Source organism: Castor canadensis, chromosome 9 (assembly GCF_047511655.1).
Source record: "Castor canadensis chromosome 9, mCasCan1.hap1v2, whole genome shotgun sequence".
Lineage (NCBI taxonomy): Eukaryota > Metazoa > Chordata > Mammalia > Rodentia > Castoridae > Castor > Castor canadensis.
This window is the reverse complement of record NC_133394.1, coordinates 21,071,878-21,091,192: the sequence shown is the minus strand read 5'-3', so window position 1 is coordinate 21,091,192 and position 19,315 is coordinate 21,071,878. Positions and strand designations below refer to the sequence as shown.

Here is a 19,315-nt window from a genome sequence, read left to right as displayed (position 1 = left end):
AATCTATCATTTTAGAGGAAGACCCAAACACACAGACAAATACAGAGTATGAAAACCACCCCTGAAAGTAAGTTCAGTAAGAATAACAAAGGGCTTTTGATTCTAGGTGTCTGGAAAGACCCTACATATGTGCAGGAACTCGGGTTGCATCTGTTGCTCTAGAGCCAAAGGCTTTATTCAATTGACTTTGTACTCTTATCTGATGACTCTGAATTCCCACCAGAGGGAAGCATCCGCTTAGCCAGTGACCCCTGCTGTTCACATGAGACAATGAAGCAGGACATTCTTCCCAGGGATTCTGAAGCTTATAAACTGCCCTCTGTGAATGACCTTGGGCTTTTGCTGTTTCCATTCAGGATTTCCTAACGTGAGCAATCAGAAGCTATCTCGTTTTCAGTCCCACCAGCAGTTGCAACCCATCAGCCAGCAATAAACTCCTGGGACCCCAGAAAGAGACACGGGAAAGCTGGGGGGAGGGGGGGGCGACAGGGGTGAAGAAAGGAAACGTGGCTAAATCTTTCTGGAATTAAGAGTGCAAAACGGACTAGGTATACACAGTTGACACAAATTTCCAATTTTAGAACCCAAAGACTAGGAATTAGGAGTGGCCCAGCAAATTTGAGAAGTTAGGCTGTAAATAAAAGACTACTTGCTGGGAAGGTCGTGTGCACTAAACAGAAGAGGAATTTCAAAAAAAACAAAAAGCAAAACCCTGGAGGTTTTGTTTTGGTTTTGGTTTGGTTTGGGGCTTTTTTGCTTTTCAGTCCAGGGATACAAATAGGATATGCCAAACTCTAGCCTCACCTTCTCTTCCAAAATTTCTAGGGCCACTTTCTTATTGAAGGAACAGTAGGAGAAATGAGAAATTCTCCCTCTCAAGCCTCCAACCACAGTCTCCACGATGTGCCTCTGTCTTCCTGAAAGAAGCATTCTATAAAACAACTTTCTCAGTCCATCTCCAGTAAGCTCTTGTGGCCAGGACGAGCTAGAGAATGTTCTGTTGCAGCAGTATGGTTGTGGATGTAACTGTTTTTTTATCATGGTGGAGCGACTGGTTTTTAGTCATTGTTTACAGATTTCCAAAAGTATCCAGTCGTTGAATTCGGGCCTTTCTCAATGGTCCAGTTCGCTGTACTTGTAGCAAAGACGGTTCGGGAACGTGATAGGTTCACACGGCTTGGAACCCACCAACCACAGAGCTAGCTCACAAAGACCCGGGCAATTGCAGCTGTGGGGAAAGGAACCCCTGGGTAAGGCGCAGGATGGCTCAGCCCCCCCACCCCCCCCCCCCACGCCCCGGGAGCCATCGCCCTGCACCTCACCCACCACAGTCCGGGTCCCTCCTGGCGAAAACACAACGCTGAGCCCAGCATCGGCCTCAGCCAGGAGAGAGCGGGTGCCGGCTGGGCTGGGTCTCCCTGGTCTCTTTGCTGATTTTCCCATCTAGATCTGGGGCCCTTTGAAGTCTTAAAAAAAAAAAAAGGAGATAATGCGCAAGAGCTCGGGTTAAGAGTTGGCAAACTTCGCCCTCAGCCTAGCCTCTTCTTAAATGAGAGGCCAAGGCTCCCGGACTACGCAGGCCCTGGTCGCGTTCTCGAAAATCTGTGTCTGAACCGTTGGAGTCCGAGGGGCCCAAAGGCACTTTGAGCTGCGCGGCCCCTGCGCGCGACCACCTGTCCCTGCGTAGGCGCGGGGAAGCGTCCCAGATAGTGGCGATCGGCGTCTTTGCTGAAAGGTAGAGTGGAGGGAACGCCAAAGGTGAAGAAATGAACTAAATACCCCCCACCAAAAAAAAAAAAAACTATCCTCACGCGCAACGTGTAACAATGTAAAGGATCTCAGAGTTCTCACAAAGTAAAGAAACTGACTTGCAACTTTAGAGGGACAATCTTTGGTTTGAGAAATGGCGCCCCCATTTGGCTGCAGTAAATCCGGGGAAAAGATGCTCCCGCTGGGGCGCGGCGCGGCCGCACCTGGTGCGCAGGAGGAGCGGACGACACTCACCTGCTGGCCTGCGCGTGGACGAAAACCAAGTGACAAAGCTGTTGGAGACATCCAACAGGTCAGGACAGGTCCGAAAGGCTGGCCCAGGTTGTAATTTCACCAAGATATTTGTAACGCCAGCCGCTAGCACCACTTATTGTGCGACCTGGTCCGAGTCTCTGAACCCCTCCGTGCCTTGGTTTCCTTGTGACTACTTGTGTGCAAAAAGATAATAGTCACACCCGCTTGCCTGGTGGCAATAAGGATTTCATGAAATAAGGTGGTTCTCGGTAAGATTATTGGTGCATCCTCCTAGCGTCCGCGCGGGTCCCCTACTCTGTGCTACTCGAGCCCAATTAATGCCCATAATTGCACTAATGGTGGCCCGGAAAGCCTTAACGCCCCCGCCCAGGAGGCGTGCATTTTAATAAGGAGCATGGAAACCCCACACTGTCCAATCTAAAGGAAGAGCAGATCAGCGGTGTGAACATTTGGTGGCTAAAAAGCTAGAGTCCAGTTCGAGGCTGCACCCTCCGCAGCTGGTGCTGGATTAGGGGAATTAAGAAAACGGTTTAGCGCACGTTATCTTCCTCCCCCTTCTTGCTCTTACTTGGGATAACAGTGGAATGGGCACGCATCACCACTTGCTAACTAGGCACTGGGGCATGGTTTCCGTTCCTAAAACCTGCAGGTACGGAAAGGACGGGGAAGAGTATAAGCATGGGCTCGCCAAAGGCCTTTGGTGGCTTGGGTAAACTGCAAGATCTGAAGAAACCGGTGGGCCAGAGGGTCCGGGTTCACCCAGGAGCGGCCGCAGGGCTGCACCACGTGTGCCCGCGCTCCGGGTGACTATGTACACTTGCACAGGCACCCGCATCGGGACGGTCACCGAGTGTCGCCGGGCTGTGCTTGCTTTTCCCACAGACAGCGGTTGGCATTAGGGTACCAGTCTCCTCCGGAAGCTGTTGCCAGTTTCCCAGCTATCTGCTGGACCCACGGGCGCGTCTGTCTTTGTCTTGCGGTCACGCGCTTGGTCGGTCTCTGAGGAGAGGAAGAATGGAAAGCCAGGGGATCGCGACACCGGGTGGAGGAAGGAAGACACACCTGCAGGGAGGGGCAGCGGTGGGCGCCGCGGCGCGGTCAACCCGGCAGCAGGAACTCACGGTCACTGCGCGCGGCGGGCTGGGGACTCCAACACGATTTCCCGCGCCCCCTGGCGGCAAGCACGACCCCTACGCGCTCTCCAAACAATGCCTGGGCCGCGCGGGACGCCTGGGCCCCAACTGCTCCGTGGTATGCCACAGCGCGTGACTTAGGCCAGTGCCACCCGGTTCGGGCTCCTTGATCCCCTATCCAGGGGATCTGCGGAGTACAGGCGACCACAGGGGAGGGCATTGGCGCGGCGAAGCGGTGGAAGCTACAGGACCCTCATCTCACTCCCGGGCCCAAGTCCCAGCATCTCTCAGCGCTGAGTCCCTACTTAACCGGTTCGACGTCCTGGATTTCTTTTGGGGTTTATTTTCAAAGTAGTTTGTATTTGGAGAGAGGGGCCTAGGACCAATTCGATGGAAGGGCGGCCTTTCGCTGCCGCCTCGGCCTTTCCGGCACATAGTAGTAGCGCCACAGGAGGAAAGATGGAAGCGGGCATTTAGAGATCGAGAGTCTCAGCTCAAAAAGGTGCGTTCCCAACGGAGAGCGATTTTCCTGGCGTGTCTACGGCCAGGAATGGGTAGGGGACCGGCACTGAGTGGGTCTTCGCCACTCAATTGTTAACCCCTTCCTTTAAGCTGCGAGACCACAAAACTGAGCAACGAGGGGCGGGGGGCAGCCAAACCATCTTCCGGAAGGTGGGAAATAGAATAGCCGCCGCCGTCCGAGCCTGTTGATGGCTCTAAGTGGCCAGGAAGTAATAACAATGCGCCCACCTTACATATGAAAGAGCCTTGCTTCCGGGGATTATCTCTGGATCTGCACTGCCCCACTGCCAGAAGGCTGAAGGGGCTGAGGCCACCTGCCCTTAGCAGTACTTGGGGTATTAGGGCAAATGAGCCCTCCCTCACCCCTTTACACACTTTCCTTTCCCTGACACCCTATTCATAGTGTACAGCAGGCACTTACTGTGCAGTCCTCAAAGACACTAGATCCCCAGAGTGCTGAAGCCGGCCTGTTAGTTCACCTCTGTACACCCTGCGCCCCGCACAGTGCTCCCTGATATAGGGTGACTGAACAGATTCTGCAAGGCTACGACTAGCCCTCGTGGATCTCTAGGCAGGGCGCCTTGCTCTGAGCCCCGCTCCTGCCCAACCTACCAATCTTCCACGCTGGGCACCCATAACCCCCAATTGCACCCAGCGGGCCCTTCCTGCGTCTCCTCTGAGACTCCTGCTGTAAAGGCCTGGTGTGTTGGCTTCCTGTGCAGTCATCCCCTTTATTTAAGGGGACAAAGTCTCGTCTCCAAGAAGAAAAGTTGAGCAATCCTGTGTGATTCTATCGAGACTGCAGAGGCGTTTCTACACCGGCAAACTCCTCTAAACACCCAACAAAATAACCCAACGCTTTGTTATTTCGTTTTCCATGTAAAGTTGTGCACATACTACTGTTTGTAATTCTGATTTTTCTAAGAGCAGGGGAAACACTGCAAGGGCCAGGCTGCGGTACTTTTTTTGGCTGGAGGAAACGAAGTTCGCCGAAACCGCCGCGGCCGCGCAGGTCCCGGGCGGGAGCTCAGGGTACAAAGAGCCCGGGAACTGATGGTTTGTGGCTTCCAGGGACACAATTTGGCCGCGCAAAGCCGTGGCCCATAGCAGAAAGTTCAGGCTACAAGCACAACAAACCTTGGCCAGAGCCACGCAGGGGGAGGTGGAGGGAGGGTGTGGGAAGCGGAGAGCGTTCCCGCCAGGACCCCGCCGCCAAGTCGCTCGCCTGGTGCACTGCGTGTCCCCAAGTCCAGCAGCCCGCGCCTCGCTCGCCAGCTCACTGTGGGGCGCAATGGCCGGGCTTGTCTGCCTGTTGTTTAAAGCGATCGTAGAGTGCGCGCGCAGCAGCATCTGGGGAGCGGGGCGCAGCCAGAGTTTTCTTCCAGCCTGCGCGTGAGGGGCATTCTCAACAGAAAAGCAGTGACCAGCCCTCCTCAGATTACTCTCCGCTGGCTCCTCCCTTGCTCCCCCCACCTCCAGATTTGCATTAAAAAGGCCAAGAAAACTCTGGCTGCGCCCTAGCATAGGCTCACTCTGCTCCCCCGGGTCGGAGCCCCCCGGAGCTGCGCGCGAGCTTGCAGTGCCTTGCCCGCACCGTCTTCCCCGCGCCCGGCTTCGCTTTCCAAAGCCCGGAGCTCCATTGAGCCGAGCGAGCGGGCCCGGAACGAGCTCGGGCTCCCTCCGCCTCTCGTTTCCCCAGCTCGGCTCCCTCCGCCCCCCAGGGGTCGTGCGTCCACGATGCTTCAGGGCCCTGGTTCGCTGCTGCTGCTGGTCCTTGCGTCGCACTGCTGCCTGGGCTCGGCACGCGGGCTCTTTCTCTTCGGCCAGCCCGACTTCTCCTACAAGCGCAGCAATTGCAAGCCCATCCCCGCCAACCTACAGCTGTGCCACGGCATCGAGTACCAGAACATGCGGCTGCCCAACCTGCTGGGCCACGAGACCATGAAGGAGGTGCTGGAGCAGGCGGGAGCCTGGATCCCTCTGGTCATGAAGCAGTGCCACCCGGACACCAAGAAGTTCCTGTGCTCGCTCTTCGCCCCCGTTTGTCTGGACGACCTGGACGAGACCATCCAGCCGTGCCACTCGCTCTGTGTGCAGGTGAAGGACCGCTGCGCCCCGGTCATGTCTGCCTTCGGCTTCCCCTGGCCCGACATGCTCGAGTGCGATCGTTTCCCCCAGGACAACGACCTCTGCATCCCTCTCGCTAGCAGCGACCACCTCTTGCCCGCCACAGAGGAAGGTAAGCCTTCCCTCTTAATTCCTCCCTCTCGCAGCTGGGCTAAGGCGCTACGGAGAGGGGAGGGGGGGGAAAAGATTCTACAACACCCGCTTCCCCATCTCGGTTCGTCCCGGCTTTACCGGTCTTGGGTAGAGCAGATCTCCCTCCACTAGCAAATTTGAGTCACTCTCTCACCTCAACGCCACTCTAAGTCCCCTCCTGAGTTACAGCAGTTACACGTATAAGAACAGTTATGAGATTTTTAAAAAAGAAAGAAAGAAGGAAAAAGAAGAAAAGAAAGACGTGAAAGGTGACTTTTCTTCATAGATAATACAGTTCTTGTTAAAGATGCGTGCGCTGGAACCCCGCTTCCGAGAGCGTGGGAAGTAGTCTTGTGTGGAGGAGGTGATGGTGAGCACCCTGGCCAGAGGCGCCTTCCTCCACCTCACTCCGTCCTGGGCAGGATGCAGTTCCAGGAGACTTCCTGCGAGGCAGGACAACCAAGATACATAAACAGATGATCCTTTTTAAATGCCAGGACAGAAAGTAGCCAGGTTTTGGAGATAAAATCAGGACTGGCTTTGAGCGTGTGGAAAATTGAGTATTGGTTCTAACTGCCCAGGTATTTGAGGAAGAGGCCATAAAAGGAATCTTTAGGAACCATCTTTCTATCACTATCAGCTTTTATCTTAGGAGTGGTTTTAATTAACGGGAGAAAATCATGCAAGAGTTTCCCAAGTTTTTAGAAAGCAGAGAAAAAGTTCCTGGGCAAAAACCATCAAAGCAATGAAAACCTCATGGGCTCTTAATATTCTTCCTGAAGAGAAAAAGTATACAATGTGTCTGAGCTGATTTAGGTCCCCCTGGGATAGAAAGGGGGCTTCCTAATCCCTTTCAGGGCTTCAGCAGCATCTCTCTTTCAATCTCTAATTGTTTTCCTACAGACATCATTAGTTTAAAAAAATGCAAAGTTGTTTAGCAATCTTTCCTGGCAAGCACCATGAGTTTGCAATCATCTTATTGGTTAGATTTCTAATTTATTGCAAATGTTTGGCATTTTTCAAACATTTGTCCAACATATACCATAGACTAACCAATACAGGTTAGTAACATTTCATATACATTCTGAAAGCTGTAATTGAAAATGTTTCATTTTGGTTGGGTGAGAGGATTTAAGGTAGTTTTGGGGGGGAGGTTGCTTTTTTTTTCTTTCCACAATCAACACCAACATTATACATTGTATATATATATATATATATATTATATATTTCTCCAAAAAAGTCTTTTCCCCCTTCAAATAAATAAATAAAAGTGTATGTGCTTCAAAATTTGCTCTTTGTATTTTTTGGATGAATTTGATAAATAGCTCTTCCATTATCAGTCACAAAGGTTTTTTTCTGTGAAAATTCAGTGTCATATTAGTGAAAATCTAATTTCATCTAAATTTTAAAGGCACCATTAAGCACATTTACAAGTAAAAGAGAGCATTTTTCTTTTTTTTTTTTTTCCTTTTCCCAAGAAATCAGACTCTTTTAGATGAGCGTTCAGCGGGCTTTTTCATTGGTTTGGTCAGTAGGCAATTCTGTTTCATCTCCATCAAGAACAGGTTTATTTGTTTGTAACAGGCAAGGAGAGCCAAGAAGTACCTGTATGAGAAAACTGGTGGATAATAATGAAATACATTTTGCCCAACTCATACCCAAACTAGGAAGTAAGCAGGTGAAACAGATCCAGATAGAGCAGGCTGTTATGATTGGTGACGTGTGGCTCCAAGTTGGAAACAGTCCAGATGTGGCCCTTCCAGAACACCACCAGCCAGTGACTCCCCTGAGACCCACAGTTCTGCTCAATAGAATGAGCTACTCTGGTGTTCTGCAGCAGAGAAAGAAGATCTTTCTGCTGCACTTTATGGTTACCAGTTCTTCCACCAAATCCTTCAAGGGTCTTTGGATCTTTGGTGCTTTCTTCTTGGAAAGACTCTGAGAATAACTTTTTTCAGACTGAATTGGTCCCAGAGGTGGGGAAGATGAGCTGAAAAACTGCCAGTTACCCAGCTACACACCTACACACTCTGCCCACAGCTCCCTTTCTATGTGAGAGATACTGCCTATGAAACACAACATTTGAGCATTCTCATTTTCTACAACCAAAAATGGGGAGTGGAGGAGGCTTTCTCAGGAATGAATGGTCCTGCTTTTATAGAGGAGGCAGAAGCAGGGGTCATAGGACAATTGCTGCTCTTGCCTGGATAAGCCCCCTTAAGTTGTTTATAAGTGCCACCTGCTGTTCCTTTTAAAGCAAACTTGCTAAAGATTGTTTTTCACACTTCCAGCTCCCAAGGTATGTGAAGCCTGCAAAAATAAAAATGATGACGACAACGACATAATGGAAACTCTTTGTAAAAATGATTTTGGTAAGTAACACACCACCAACACCAGACTTCACATTCAAAAATTTTATTTACTGTTAAAACTTAAAAGTGAAAATCAATAAGATGTTGCTAAGTGAAAGTGTGGTGATATACAAACACAGCTCATGTTCCCTATGATTATCTAACTGACTCTGTCTCAGTTTCCTTCTTGTATAACCACCTTATGTTGGATTATATCTTTTTAGATGAGATTCACAGTTCTCTTAAGAATTATTGAAATTACCAGTGGTCAGTGGCACATATTTAATCTCACTTGGCTTTTTCATTGCCAGCAAGCATAGTTCTAAGCATAACAGGGATTGAAATGCAAAGAACCTCAGCAAAAGAAATGTAAACATTTACTTTGGCATCAAATAAAAATATTTTTACTCTATTCAGATCCCAAAATGATTTACAAGTGTAGACACATTTGCTACATTTTTGCAATTAGTTAGAAAAGATGAAGAAGAAAACTCAGAAACTGACTTTAGAAAGATACATGAATGATGCTATGATGATGTGCTTGGGGACAATAAGTCACTCCCCTTAAGGCTTAGAAGAGGAAAGAGAGTTGGGAACTTGGTCTTCAGAGAACTCCACCAGCACCCCTCAGCTGTCTTCAAGCCCCAGGTGAGGGGAGGAGCCCCCAGCTGGACACTGAATCAATACTAAAATCAGAGTTGGGCTTGGCCAAGAACTTCCACCCAAACTTCTGAGGCATTATTGTATTAATCCTATTCCAATGACAGGATTCATACTATTCCAATGACAGGTACCTTTTATTGTGTTAGTACACCTAACACATCTTAAGTTTAAGGTGTTGGCACACTTAAAATTATTTATTCAGGCAGACACAAGTTACTGGTTAATAGCAAGGGTCCTGTTCCATCAGTCATCAACAGACTAGCAGGGCCATATGAACATTTCTACATACTCAACAAGTCCTTGAAACTGAGAGATATCATTCTAGTTCCCACTGTTAATAGCCTCTCACTCTCCATACCTTGTCATCTCTGAAATCTCAGGTCCTTGAATTCTGGAGACATCTAATCACTGCTCTTTGTCAACTCCAGGTATCTTCCACAAACTGTCCTGGGTCTAACTTTGGTCCCAGAACAATCCTATCCCTAGCATTAGGAAAGGCTTCACACTGCTGAAAAAGAGGAAGGAAAGAAAGAAGGCAGCTCAAAGACCAAACCAATCCTTCCCATCAGGAATATCCACAAATGTCAAACTAGCTGAGGGCCAGCCATGTTAGCATCAGATAACCCCGAACACCTGAGTCTTACCAAGAACAGTTCTTGGCTTCCATACTGCAAGACTTGATTAAGGACAAGACAGATAAGTAACGTTTTATTAAAACATTATATTCAAAATTCTATAAAGTACTTTCTTCTGGCAGCTTATGACTTAAACTACATATAACGAGATCTCTCTCCTGACTTTCAGGAACTCCAAACAGTTGAATTTAGGACACACACACAGACACATACTACTTGCTTGCTTTGTGACTTACCTTACAGAAGATCCCTTTCTAAAGATGGATGTGTGGGAACATGGAAATCCACATTAAAGGTACCACACATGCAGATACCTCATGAGCTTTGTTTTCTGTTTTTCCACTCTCCTTTTGACACATTAAAGGAAAATGAAGCTGAATTTCATATACTTTTGGTTAATAAGCAGTATTCCATATTGCCTCTATTCTTTGGAGAGTGGAGGTAGAGAAACAAGCATAGCAATTAGATTTTTTTTTTTTACTTGAAACATCCTGGAAAGGGAAAACACTCTTTCCCACCACAGCCCTGATTACAGGGGAAACACAGACACTCACACTTCAGTGGTGTGGGTACTGATGAGTACAGAATGGCCCAGGTAACATCACCTGTGCTTCCTGCCACCTCCTCCATCCCCAGCCATATCTCCCGAGCTTTGATTCTTTTCTTTCTCTCTGTTTGATCTCAGCCAAAAATGCAAGGAGGAAATAATGGTTTCCCTTGGTATGCATTTCTCTGGAGAGAAGAACCCAAGAATGTTTCCTTTGACCAGGTGAAATCTCACACATGACGCTTCTGTGCTACAGACCAGATCCCTAGGTGCCATATGATCAATTTACCCCTATGGTGGAGACTTCTAGCACCCTACACCATGTAGAGGTTACAGGAGCATGTGATATTTCTATGTGGCTTATTCTATGAGTTCAATCTCAAACTCTGAGCAATCAGCACTGTGGTTCAAGTTACAACACCCTTGACTTACCTAGTCAATCTTCTGTCATATGCTGGTTGACTAGAAGTCATACTCAGTTGAATTCCCTAAAATTTACAAAGACCTCAAAGAGAGAAACGCATACACACACAAGGCTCTTCTAATGCATTAAGCCCATTAGAGTCAGAAAATAGGACTTGCATGTCACCCATACAGACCAACTGGCAGTGGCCCCAAAGGTCTTAGGACACATTGGAGTTGGACAAATTAATGCTGTCACTAGGACAAGAAATCTGATGTTGCCACAAGAGAACACAGTGGTGTTACTGAAGGAAGTTTAGAGCCTGGAGTTCTGAGAACTTCACTAAGCTAGGACACCACCTCACTGGGTGGCCTGGTGCAAATCACTGCACGTCTCTGGATTTTGGATTCTTCATGTACTAATGAGAGATTTTAATGGGATGACCGTTTCTAACCTTAAAACTTTATCCTTTTCCTGCTTTCATGGAGTCTTGAAATTTAATTCCAGCATGTGTGTTTGTAAGGTTTTCTTTCCCAAAGCACACTATAAAAACGTGTCTTTTACAGGAAACCACTTACTTTTTGGTCTTAACATTCTAATGAGTCTACATACGCATTTTGGAAACAGTACATATATGACCTGTAAATGCTTTGGCCTTTTACTGGCAATTGAGAGCATGTGAGGATGAGGTCTTCAGAAAACTTTTATGGCTAAGCATGGACTCTTTTTAAAAAGAGTCCTGCGTATTTTTTCCTAGTGACTTTACCAAATCAAATGCAGCTGCAAGATCAATTCTCCTTCCCTGTAATCTGTTCTTTAGAAAACAAGGATTGTGTGATACAATTTCCTTACAGGTTTGTCCAAAAACCTCTCCGACATAATAAATTGAGTTTAAGGTTTGTGGCCACAAAAGGATCATGTTTCCCCTAAGAGTCAGGTATTTCTTTTCAGGCTGAGGTTTCCAATAGGGGAAGTCATTTACTGGGGAGAGCAGGAACCACATGCAACCTCCTTCCAAACCCGAGGGTGAGGAAGGAAAACTAATTGAGTCCTGCAGAAGAGAGTGTTTTGAAAGGATGGCTGATTTGAAACCAAGTGCCTGACAAAATGCTTTAAGGCTTTAGAAATGGAGCCACCTGCTGCCCTCAGCTCCCAACCCCCTACCTGCAGCCCCTGACAGTCTTCATTCTCTCTAGGCAGCTCCTCTTCCCTCCCATGGGCCAGGTCACAGGACTATGCAGCAAGAGTGGACAAAGCTCACTTTGCACTGTATTCCCTCTGTAACTGTGTGGTTCTTTCTCCCCCACCCTCACCCCTTGTCTTGGTAGCACTGAAAATAAAAGTGAAGGAGATAACCTACATCAACAGAGATACCAAAATCATCCTGGAAACCAAGAGCAAGACCATTTACAAGCTGAATGGTGTGTCAGAAAGGGACCTGAAGAAATCGGTGCTGTGGCTCAAAGACAGCTTGCAGTGTACCTGTGAGGAGATGAATGACATCAATGCGCCCTATCTGGTCATGGGACAGAAACAGGGCGGGGAGCTGGTGATCACCTCGGTGAAGCGGTGGCAGAAGGGGCAGAGGGAGTTCAAGCGCATCTCCCGCAGCATCCGAAAGCTGCAGTGCTAGTTCCTAGTGGCTCCCACCTGGCCAGGCCTAGCCAGCTGACCATTCCTCTCTGCAACTTGTTCTGGTCTCTCAAGTACAGCTCGGGCGGAGCAGCCTCCCCTGCCTCTTGCACATTAACCTCCCAGCATTTCCTGAGTTATAAGGCCCTAGAAGGCCTCAGGAATGGATAACTTTTCCCATAAAGGAAAAACCCACCCAAATCTTGTAGAAATAGTCAGGCTAATAAAATCATGAATATGTTTATGAAGTTTTAAAATAGTTCATTTTAAGGCTAGTTTTGAATAGATGGGACTGTGACTTGGGTCTGATTCTCCCACACTCCCAAATTGGTCAGTCATCTGGTTTTTAGTGTCCATTGAGGTTGCTGTAATGTGCAAATTGCTTTATTTTTCTCTGTGGCCCAAATTTGTGGGTCACACACTTGGTTGAGATAAAGCTGGCTGTTATCTCAACATCTTCCTCAGCTCCATCCTGAGACTCGGTGTCTAAGTCTTAGAACAATTCATTTGTCATTTCACACCCTCATTGGGAACTTGACTGTTGCATGTATCACATCCTCAACTTCCATTTATAAGAAGCACATTAATCATTTCTCATAGCATAATTTCTTCAAGTAAAGGGCAAAGAAAATAAATTTTTATAAATTGACTTGAGTACTTTAAGCCTTGTTTAAAACATTTTTTACTTCATTTTTGCAAATTAAATCATTGTAGCTTACTTGTAATATACATAGTAGTTTACCTTAAAAAGTTGTAAAAATATTGCTTTAACCAACACTGTAAATATTTCAGATAAACCTTATATTCTTTGTATATAAACTTTACATCCTGTTGTACCTATTCTTTGTCTTTAGTCTTTTGTCTTCAAACAAGAAGCCAGGGAGAGCCATGCACAGGTGGTCACTTCCTTCTCAGGAGGTCCAACCCTCCAGCACTTTCAAGTTACCTGTTCTCAAATGTCTCCTCCTTATCACCTTGCCCTTTGCCTTGTCCCTCACATCTCACACCAATTTCACCACTGCCGACCTGGGGAAGGGGGTGCAGCCTTGATGGTGCAGCTGTGTGACAGTGCTACTTAAACTTAAGGTTTAGAAGCTTTACAGTGTGCTCTTTATTTTCTGGGATTTTTACAATGAAAAAGAATAACCATTGCAAAATTAATTCCTTTCCCATTTAAACTCTGACTCTCAGATAAAGAAAGCTGGGGTTATCCACCAGAAGACAAGGAATTGAGAAGAGGATGCTGAAAAATTAGTACTAGAAAAGTAGACAAGCAGACATCCATCCACAAAAGGTCTTTATCCACATTGGCTTCCATAACAAAATGCCTTCAACTGAGTAATTTATAAACAACAGAAATTTATTTCTCACAGTCTGGAGGCTGGGATGTCCAAGATCAAGGAGCCAGCAATCTGATGTCTGATGGCTCAGCTTTGTAGATGGTGCCTTCTCACTGTCCTCATGTGGTGAAGGGTGAGCGAGCTCCCTTGGGCTCTTTTACAAGAGCACTAATCCTATTAACAAGGGCTCTGCCACTGTGACCAAGTAACCTAAAGGCTCCTCCTACTACCAATTTACTGGAAATTCTTTTCATCTGTCAATTTTAGAGAGACACACATGCTTAGACCTCAGCAATGTCCATCCAAACACTTCATTTTATTTGAAGCCTCAGAAATTCTATTAAGATGCATGAGGAAACAGGCTCATAAGAGGCAGTGCCAGGGTTGAAACTCAGTCCTGTCAAATGACAAATTCTGCCTTCTATGCAGCCTACTAGTGGATTATGGAAATATGAAGGTGCTCATCTGTTTGCTGCACAATGTGCCAGGGCCTTACCTGTTCTACGTTCTGAGGATACAGACATTAGTCCTCATTCTTACAGAGCTCATGTGAAGGAGTAAAGGAAGATAAATAGCCCCAATTTTATACATGTAGAATAGGGAAGTCTCTTGAGGTCAGAGTGCAGGAAGTAATTGCCTGTGGCAGTTCCCCCGTCAAATCTGAAGATTTTCCTGGCATTCATGTGAAGCCTTCATCTGATGACATTTTTAACAATTTAATTTAAAAGTTTCCCAAACATATATCCACGTTCATCTCTGTCTAGCACTTCAAGTTCTTCTGGCACCTGAAGTTAATACAGCCCAAGCTGCAAAGTTTAGGTGGTCCCTTTCATTTCCCTCTGTTCTACCACCTGACCCTGCTTCTCCACAAACACAGGGTACATTCTGCTCCAATAAGTGCCAACAGACCAGACTGGAAGGGGTGGGTGGATCAAGGTTAACACTCATTTTGAACATTTGGAATGGGAGACTGAGGCTCTGAAAAGGGCAGGAGGAGAAAAAGGAAGACAACAGTAAATCACAACAGGCAGTTTGTGAAACTACTACACGAAAACATAGGCAAAACACTTGAAGATCTAGACAGGGTGAAAATCAATGATTTTCTGAACATGAATCCAATTGCTCAGGAAATAAGAGCAAGAATTGACAGATGGGATTGCATCAAATTAAAAACCTTCTGCACATCAAAGGAAATAATTACCAGAATGAAGAGACAACCCACAGAATGGGAGAAAAGCTTTGCAAGTTGGTCATTGGACAAAGGATTAATATCCAGAATATATAAAGAGCTCAAACCAGGCATTGGTGGCTCACACATGTAATCCTAGCTACTCAGGAGGCAGAGGTCAGAAGGATCAAAGTTTGAAGCCAGCCAGGGCAAATAGTTCGTGAGACCTTATCTCAAGGGAAAAAAACACACACACACACAATAAAGGGCTGGTGGAGTGGCTCAAGGTGTAGGCCCTGAGTTCAAACCCCAGTTCACACACTCAAAACAAAAAAGCTCAAAAAAATTAAACACTAAAAGAACAAATTACCCAATTAATAAATAAACAGATGAATTGAACAGACAGTTCTCAAAAGAGGTACAAATGCCCAATAGATACACGAAAAAGGACACTGAAATTCTATCTCACCCCAATCAGAATGGCTATCATCAAGAAAACAAACACAACAAATGTTGGCAAGGATGTGGGGGAAAAGAAACCTTCATACACAGTTGGTGAAAATGTAAATTAACTCAACCTCTATGGAAATCAGCATGCAGACTCCTCAAAAAAACTAAGGATGAAACTACCATATGATCCTGCCATACCACTTGGACATCTATCCAAAGGAATGTTAAGTCAGCATGCACACCCACGTCGATAGCAGCACTATTCACAATAGACAGCCATGAAATCCACCTACTGCCCACCAACCAATGAACAAATAAACAAAATATGATGCATATACACAATGGAGTATTATTCAACCATAAAGAAGAATGAAATGTCATTTGCAGGAAAATGGATGGAATTGGAGATCATCACGATGAGTTAGATTGCAGTACAGGGGCTTGCAGCTCAGGGCCTACACCTTGAGCCACTCCATCAGCCCTTTTTTGTGATGGGCTTTTTCGAAATAGGGGCTTGTGAACTATCTGCCCTGGCTTCAAACTGTGATCCTCCTGATCTCTGCCCCTGAGTAGTTGGGATTACAGGCGTGAGCCACTGGTGCCCAGCATTTAAAAATGCTGAAGCATTCATGTCATCAAGGATCAGGAATCAGAAGGGCGAAACATGTACAGTGCACCAAAAGTAAGGAAAGAAAGCTGGGAAGAAGCTGACCTATCCACATCTCCCTCTCCAATCCAGCTTATGTAATGGGATACAAAAACTTCAGCTCTGAAGAGCAAGTGAATGCTAGGTGCCACCTCCTTTGGCTACGTTTTGAGGAGTTAGCAGCTCCGCACCACACCAATGTCTGCCTCTTTTTGTTTGTTTTTGTTCTTTTGTGGTACTGAGGTTTGAACTCGGCCTCATGCTTGCTGGGCAAGCACTCTACAACTTAAGCCACTCCACCAGCCCTAACATCCGCCACTTGTCATGTATCTCTGGACATTCCAGCCTCCCAGGCCTCTTGTTCCCATCACAATGAAAGTGTAAGAAATGAGACATGCTTGCAGCAGAGCAGCAAGTTTTTGTTTGACTTTTTTATTTTATTGTTCTGTTTGGGTCAAATAAACATAGCTCATTTATTCCTGAAATAATCATGATCATGGTTAATTACTTTGTCAACTATCAGATTTCTTTGGTAGACAGATGAAAACATGAATGACTGTCTATTAACGAAAGCAGAAAGAAAGCAAGTAATAAGGACTTTGGATTTCTGAGTTCCCTAAAGTGATTCTTGACCCATTAATGAAATACCCAAAGTAGGGGATCAGCTTAAACAGAAAAGTTAAAAGAGATGAAAACTATATATCCTAGGCATTTAGTCTCTCTTTCTTTTAATAAATAGCAGGAAAAATGAATTGTTCTATAAGAACAAATTTATTAGAAGTTTTTGAGTAGTATTTACTACCCACGCAAAGGACAAAATCACCGTCTGTGTGCATAAATCAGTACACTGAAATTCATAGGATATAAAAGGACCCATTTTATCTAAATGTATCCTCCACTCTTTATTCCCTATTCACTCAGAAAATAATAATTTGCGTGGATTTTGTTTTTACCTTGCAACTTTTGTCTACTATCAGGTTTTCAGTGTTCTTGAGTGAAGGCAGAGGGTTATTTTGAAAAGCAAATCCAGGCTGGGCACAGTGCTGTACACAAGTAATCCGCTACTTGAAAGGCTGAGACAAAAAGATCATAGTTCATTTGCTTGGGGGTCAGCCCAAGCAAAGTTAGCACCAGACTTTATCTTAAAAACAAACTACTGGGGATGTGACTGAAGTAGTAGAGTGCTTGCCTAAAAGCGGAAGGCCCTAAATTCAATCCCAGAACCACAAAAGAAATACAAAGAAAAAAGAACAGAAGACTCTGGCATGTGTACCCATTAGGCAGCCACTGCATCTTCATGACTGAACAATGAAACAAATTGTACAAGTGCAAACTCATTCATTTACTGGACAGCAGTTACTGTCACTGGCTTATTCATCAATAAATATGTATTGAATGCTTATCAACAAGCAGGCACTGTTTCAGGTAGTGGAGACAAGTGAACTTGCCCTCCTTCAGCAAGTTCTAGAGGGAAGACTGGTGCTAGGCTCTGGGCTCCCAAAAGGAACTCTTAATCCAATGAAGGAGAGAGACATACAAACAAATAATTCCAACACCTGTATCACAAGAGAGGAGCGGCCATGCAGAGAAGAGAGAGTAGTTGACTGGGGCAAAAAATAGAATGTTTGATTCACGTTGAGCTTAGGGTCAGGTAAAGGTGATCAGAAGAACAGAATTTTTAATGAGTTGCACCAGAATATCTTAGAGAGAGCCTTAGAAATTACTTGCCAGTTTTACGTGTTGACCAATCAACAAATGACATGCTGAAAGTACTGCCCTAACACTAAAAATAAATGTAGCATAAAGCCATTGCTTCTGTAACACTCAGTAATGGTCAAAAGTTCTCAAATTACAAAAAAAAAATATTAAACAACGTATCAATCAGAAACAAACAATAATTAAACACAATGAAACAAAATATTTTAAAATGCAGTCCAGAGAGTGCTACAGATAGGTAACTTCTTAAAACTTTCAATGAGTAAGGATAATCAGTTAATGCAGATAACATTAGGACAAATCAAGAATGTAACCACCACAAGATGTTCCAGTAGAGAATAACGATAATCATTGATTTTCCCATTCTATAATTAAATGAGCTGAGTCCCCAGGACAACCTGTGCCATCACTTGTGCATGCACTGCTCCCAGGTGCACCTAGTCACAGTGTAGCTCTGGCAGAAACTCTTCTGAAACTGTATCATCTAATGAATATCAAAACAAACCACTTAGCAGACTGGAAACTGTAGGGAGGTAGCAAGAACCTTGGTGTAGCTTTTGAAACCCAGACCCAGTAAGTCAGATCCAACAAGCCTGAGTCTACTGTTGATTAGTAATTAAGAATCATTGCTAAGTAATCAGTGACAAAGATGTGAAAGCAATCCAACAAATTGTGCTGGAGCAACTGACATCCCCATAGGCAAACAAATGAGAGGGAAAAAATCTAAACATTACACTGCAAGTGAAAAGTAACTCAAAATGGACTGTGAACTTAAATGTAAAAGTTTTAGAAAAGTCATAAAAAAATTCATCTTTCAAGACATGGGACTTAGCAAAGAATTCTCAGATTTGACACCAAAAGCACAATCTATGAAACATGTGATAAATTGACTGATGGCTATGCAAACAACCCTGGTTACAGGATAGAAAGATGAATTACAGAAAATATTTGCAAGCCGTGTATTTAACAAAGTACTTATATCTAGATATACAAAGAATTCTCAAAACTCAACAATAAGTCAAACAACATTTACAAATGGGAAACGGCATGGATGGATATTTCATCTGCTAGGAAGATGCTAGGGCTAGAACCAGGGCCTTGTGTGAGCTAAGCATGAGTTCTGTCTCAGAACTACACTCCCGGCGCCTGGTACATGGTCTTGATGGTGTCTGCCAGGGACTCTGGAGGAAGGCAAGGCTCCAAATGCCCCAAATGCTTGCCACCCAGGTCCAATGGGACAAAGGAGGCTTTCTTGTAATGCTCAATTCTATCATGGACAAAGCATTGTGTTTAGGGTGCCAATAAGGCAAGATTCCAAAAACAGGAAAAAGTTGAAAGCATTTAATCATAAGGAAAAAAAAAATATCCAAACTGTCTTTATAGGGGAAAACCAGATCATGATATATATACTTACTTATACTTTTAAAAATAAGTTAGAAGTATTTTTGACTTTCTAAATAAAAATATAAGGTGGTGTGTAGAGGTCATAATATTTTTAGTTTATTAAACTTCTAACAATCTTAACACGATGTTGACAGTGAAAGTGGAGTAGTTCTAAGTGCGACCTGGTCCCCATCACATTTCCTGACCTACCTCCATTAAACATGAGTCCCACAGGGAATTACAACGTGCACCAGCTCATGGCGATGCAAGGCTGGAAAAGAAGAGTTAAAGCAAAGATCACCCCAAGCCTGCCGAACAGGGCTAGCTCACCAACATGAATCCTGAGCTACTTTTTATGGCATGAGGAATTATCTAGGCAAAGAGGAGGGTTGGAGGGATTGCAGAATGAGGACAAAGAAGGGACACAGACAATTCAACAACA

At 45.2% G+C, this 19,315-nt stretch overlaps 1 protein-coding gene across 1 annotated transcript; it reads left to right on the top strand.

Moving 5' to 3' along the window:
* Positions 1–3,118: 3,118 nt before the first annotated feature.
* Sfrp2 (secreted frizzled related protein 2) lies at positions 3,119–12,824 on the top strand. The gene is made up of 3 exons (XM_074041330.1): positions 3,119–5,919; positions 8,231–8,311; positions 11,867–12,824. The coding sequence occupies exons 1-3, from the start codon at positions 5,418–5,420 to the stop codon at positions 12,169–12,171; spliced, it is 888 nt and encodes a 295-aa protein (XP_073897431.1). The 5' UTR covers positions 3,119–5,417; the 3' UTR covers positions 12,172–12,824.
* Positions 12,825–19,315: the final 6,491 nt, after the last annotated feature.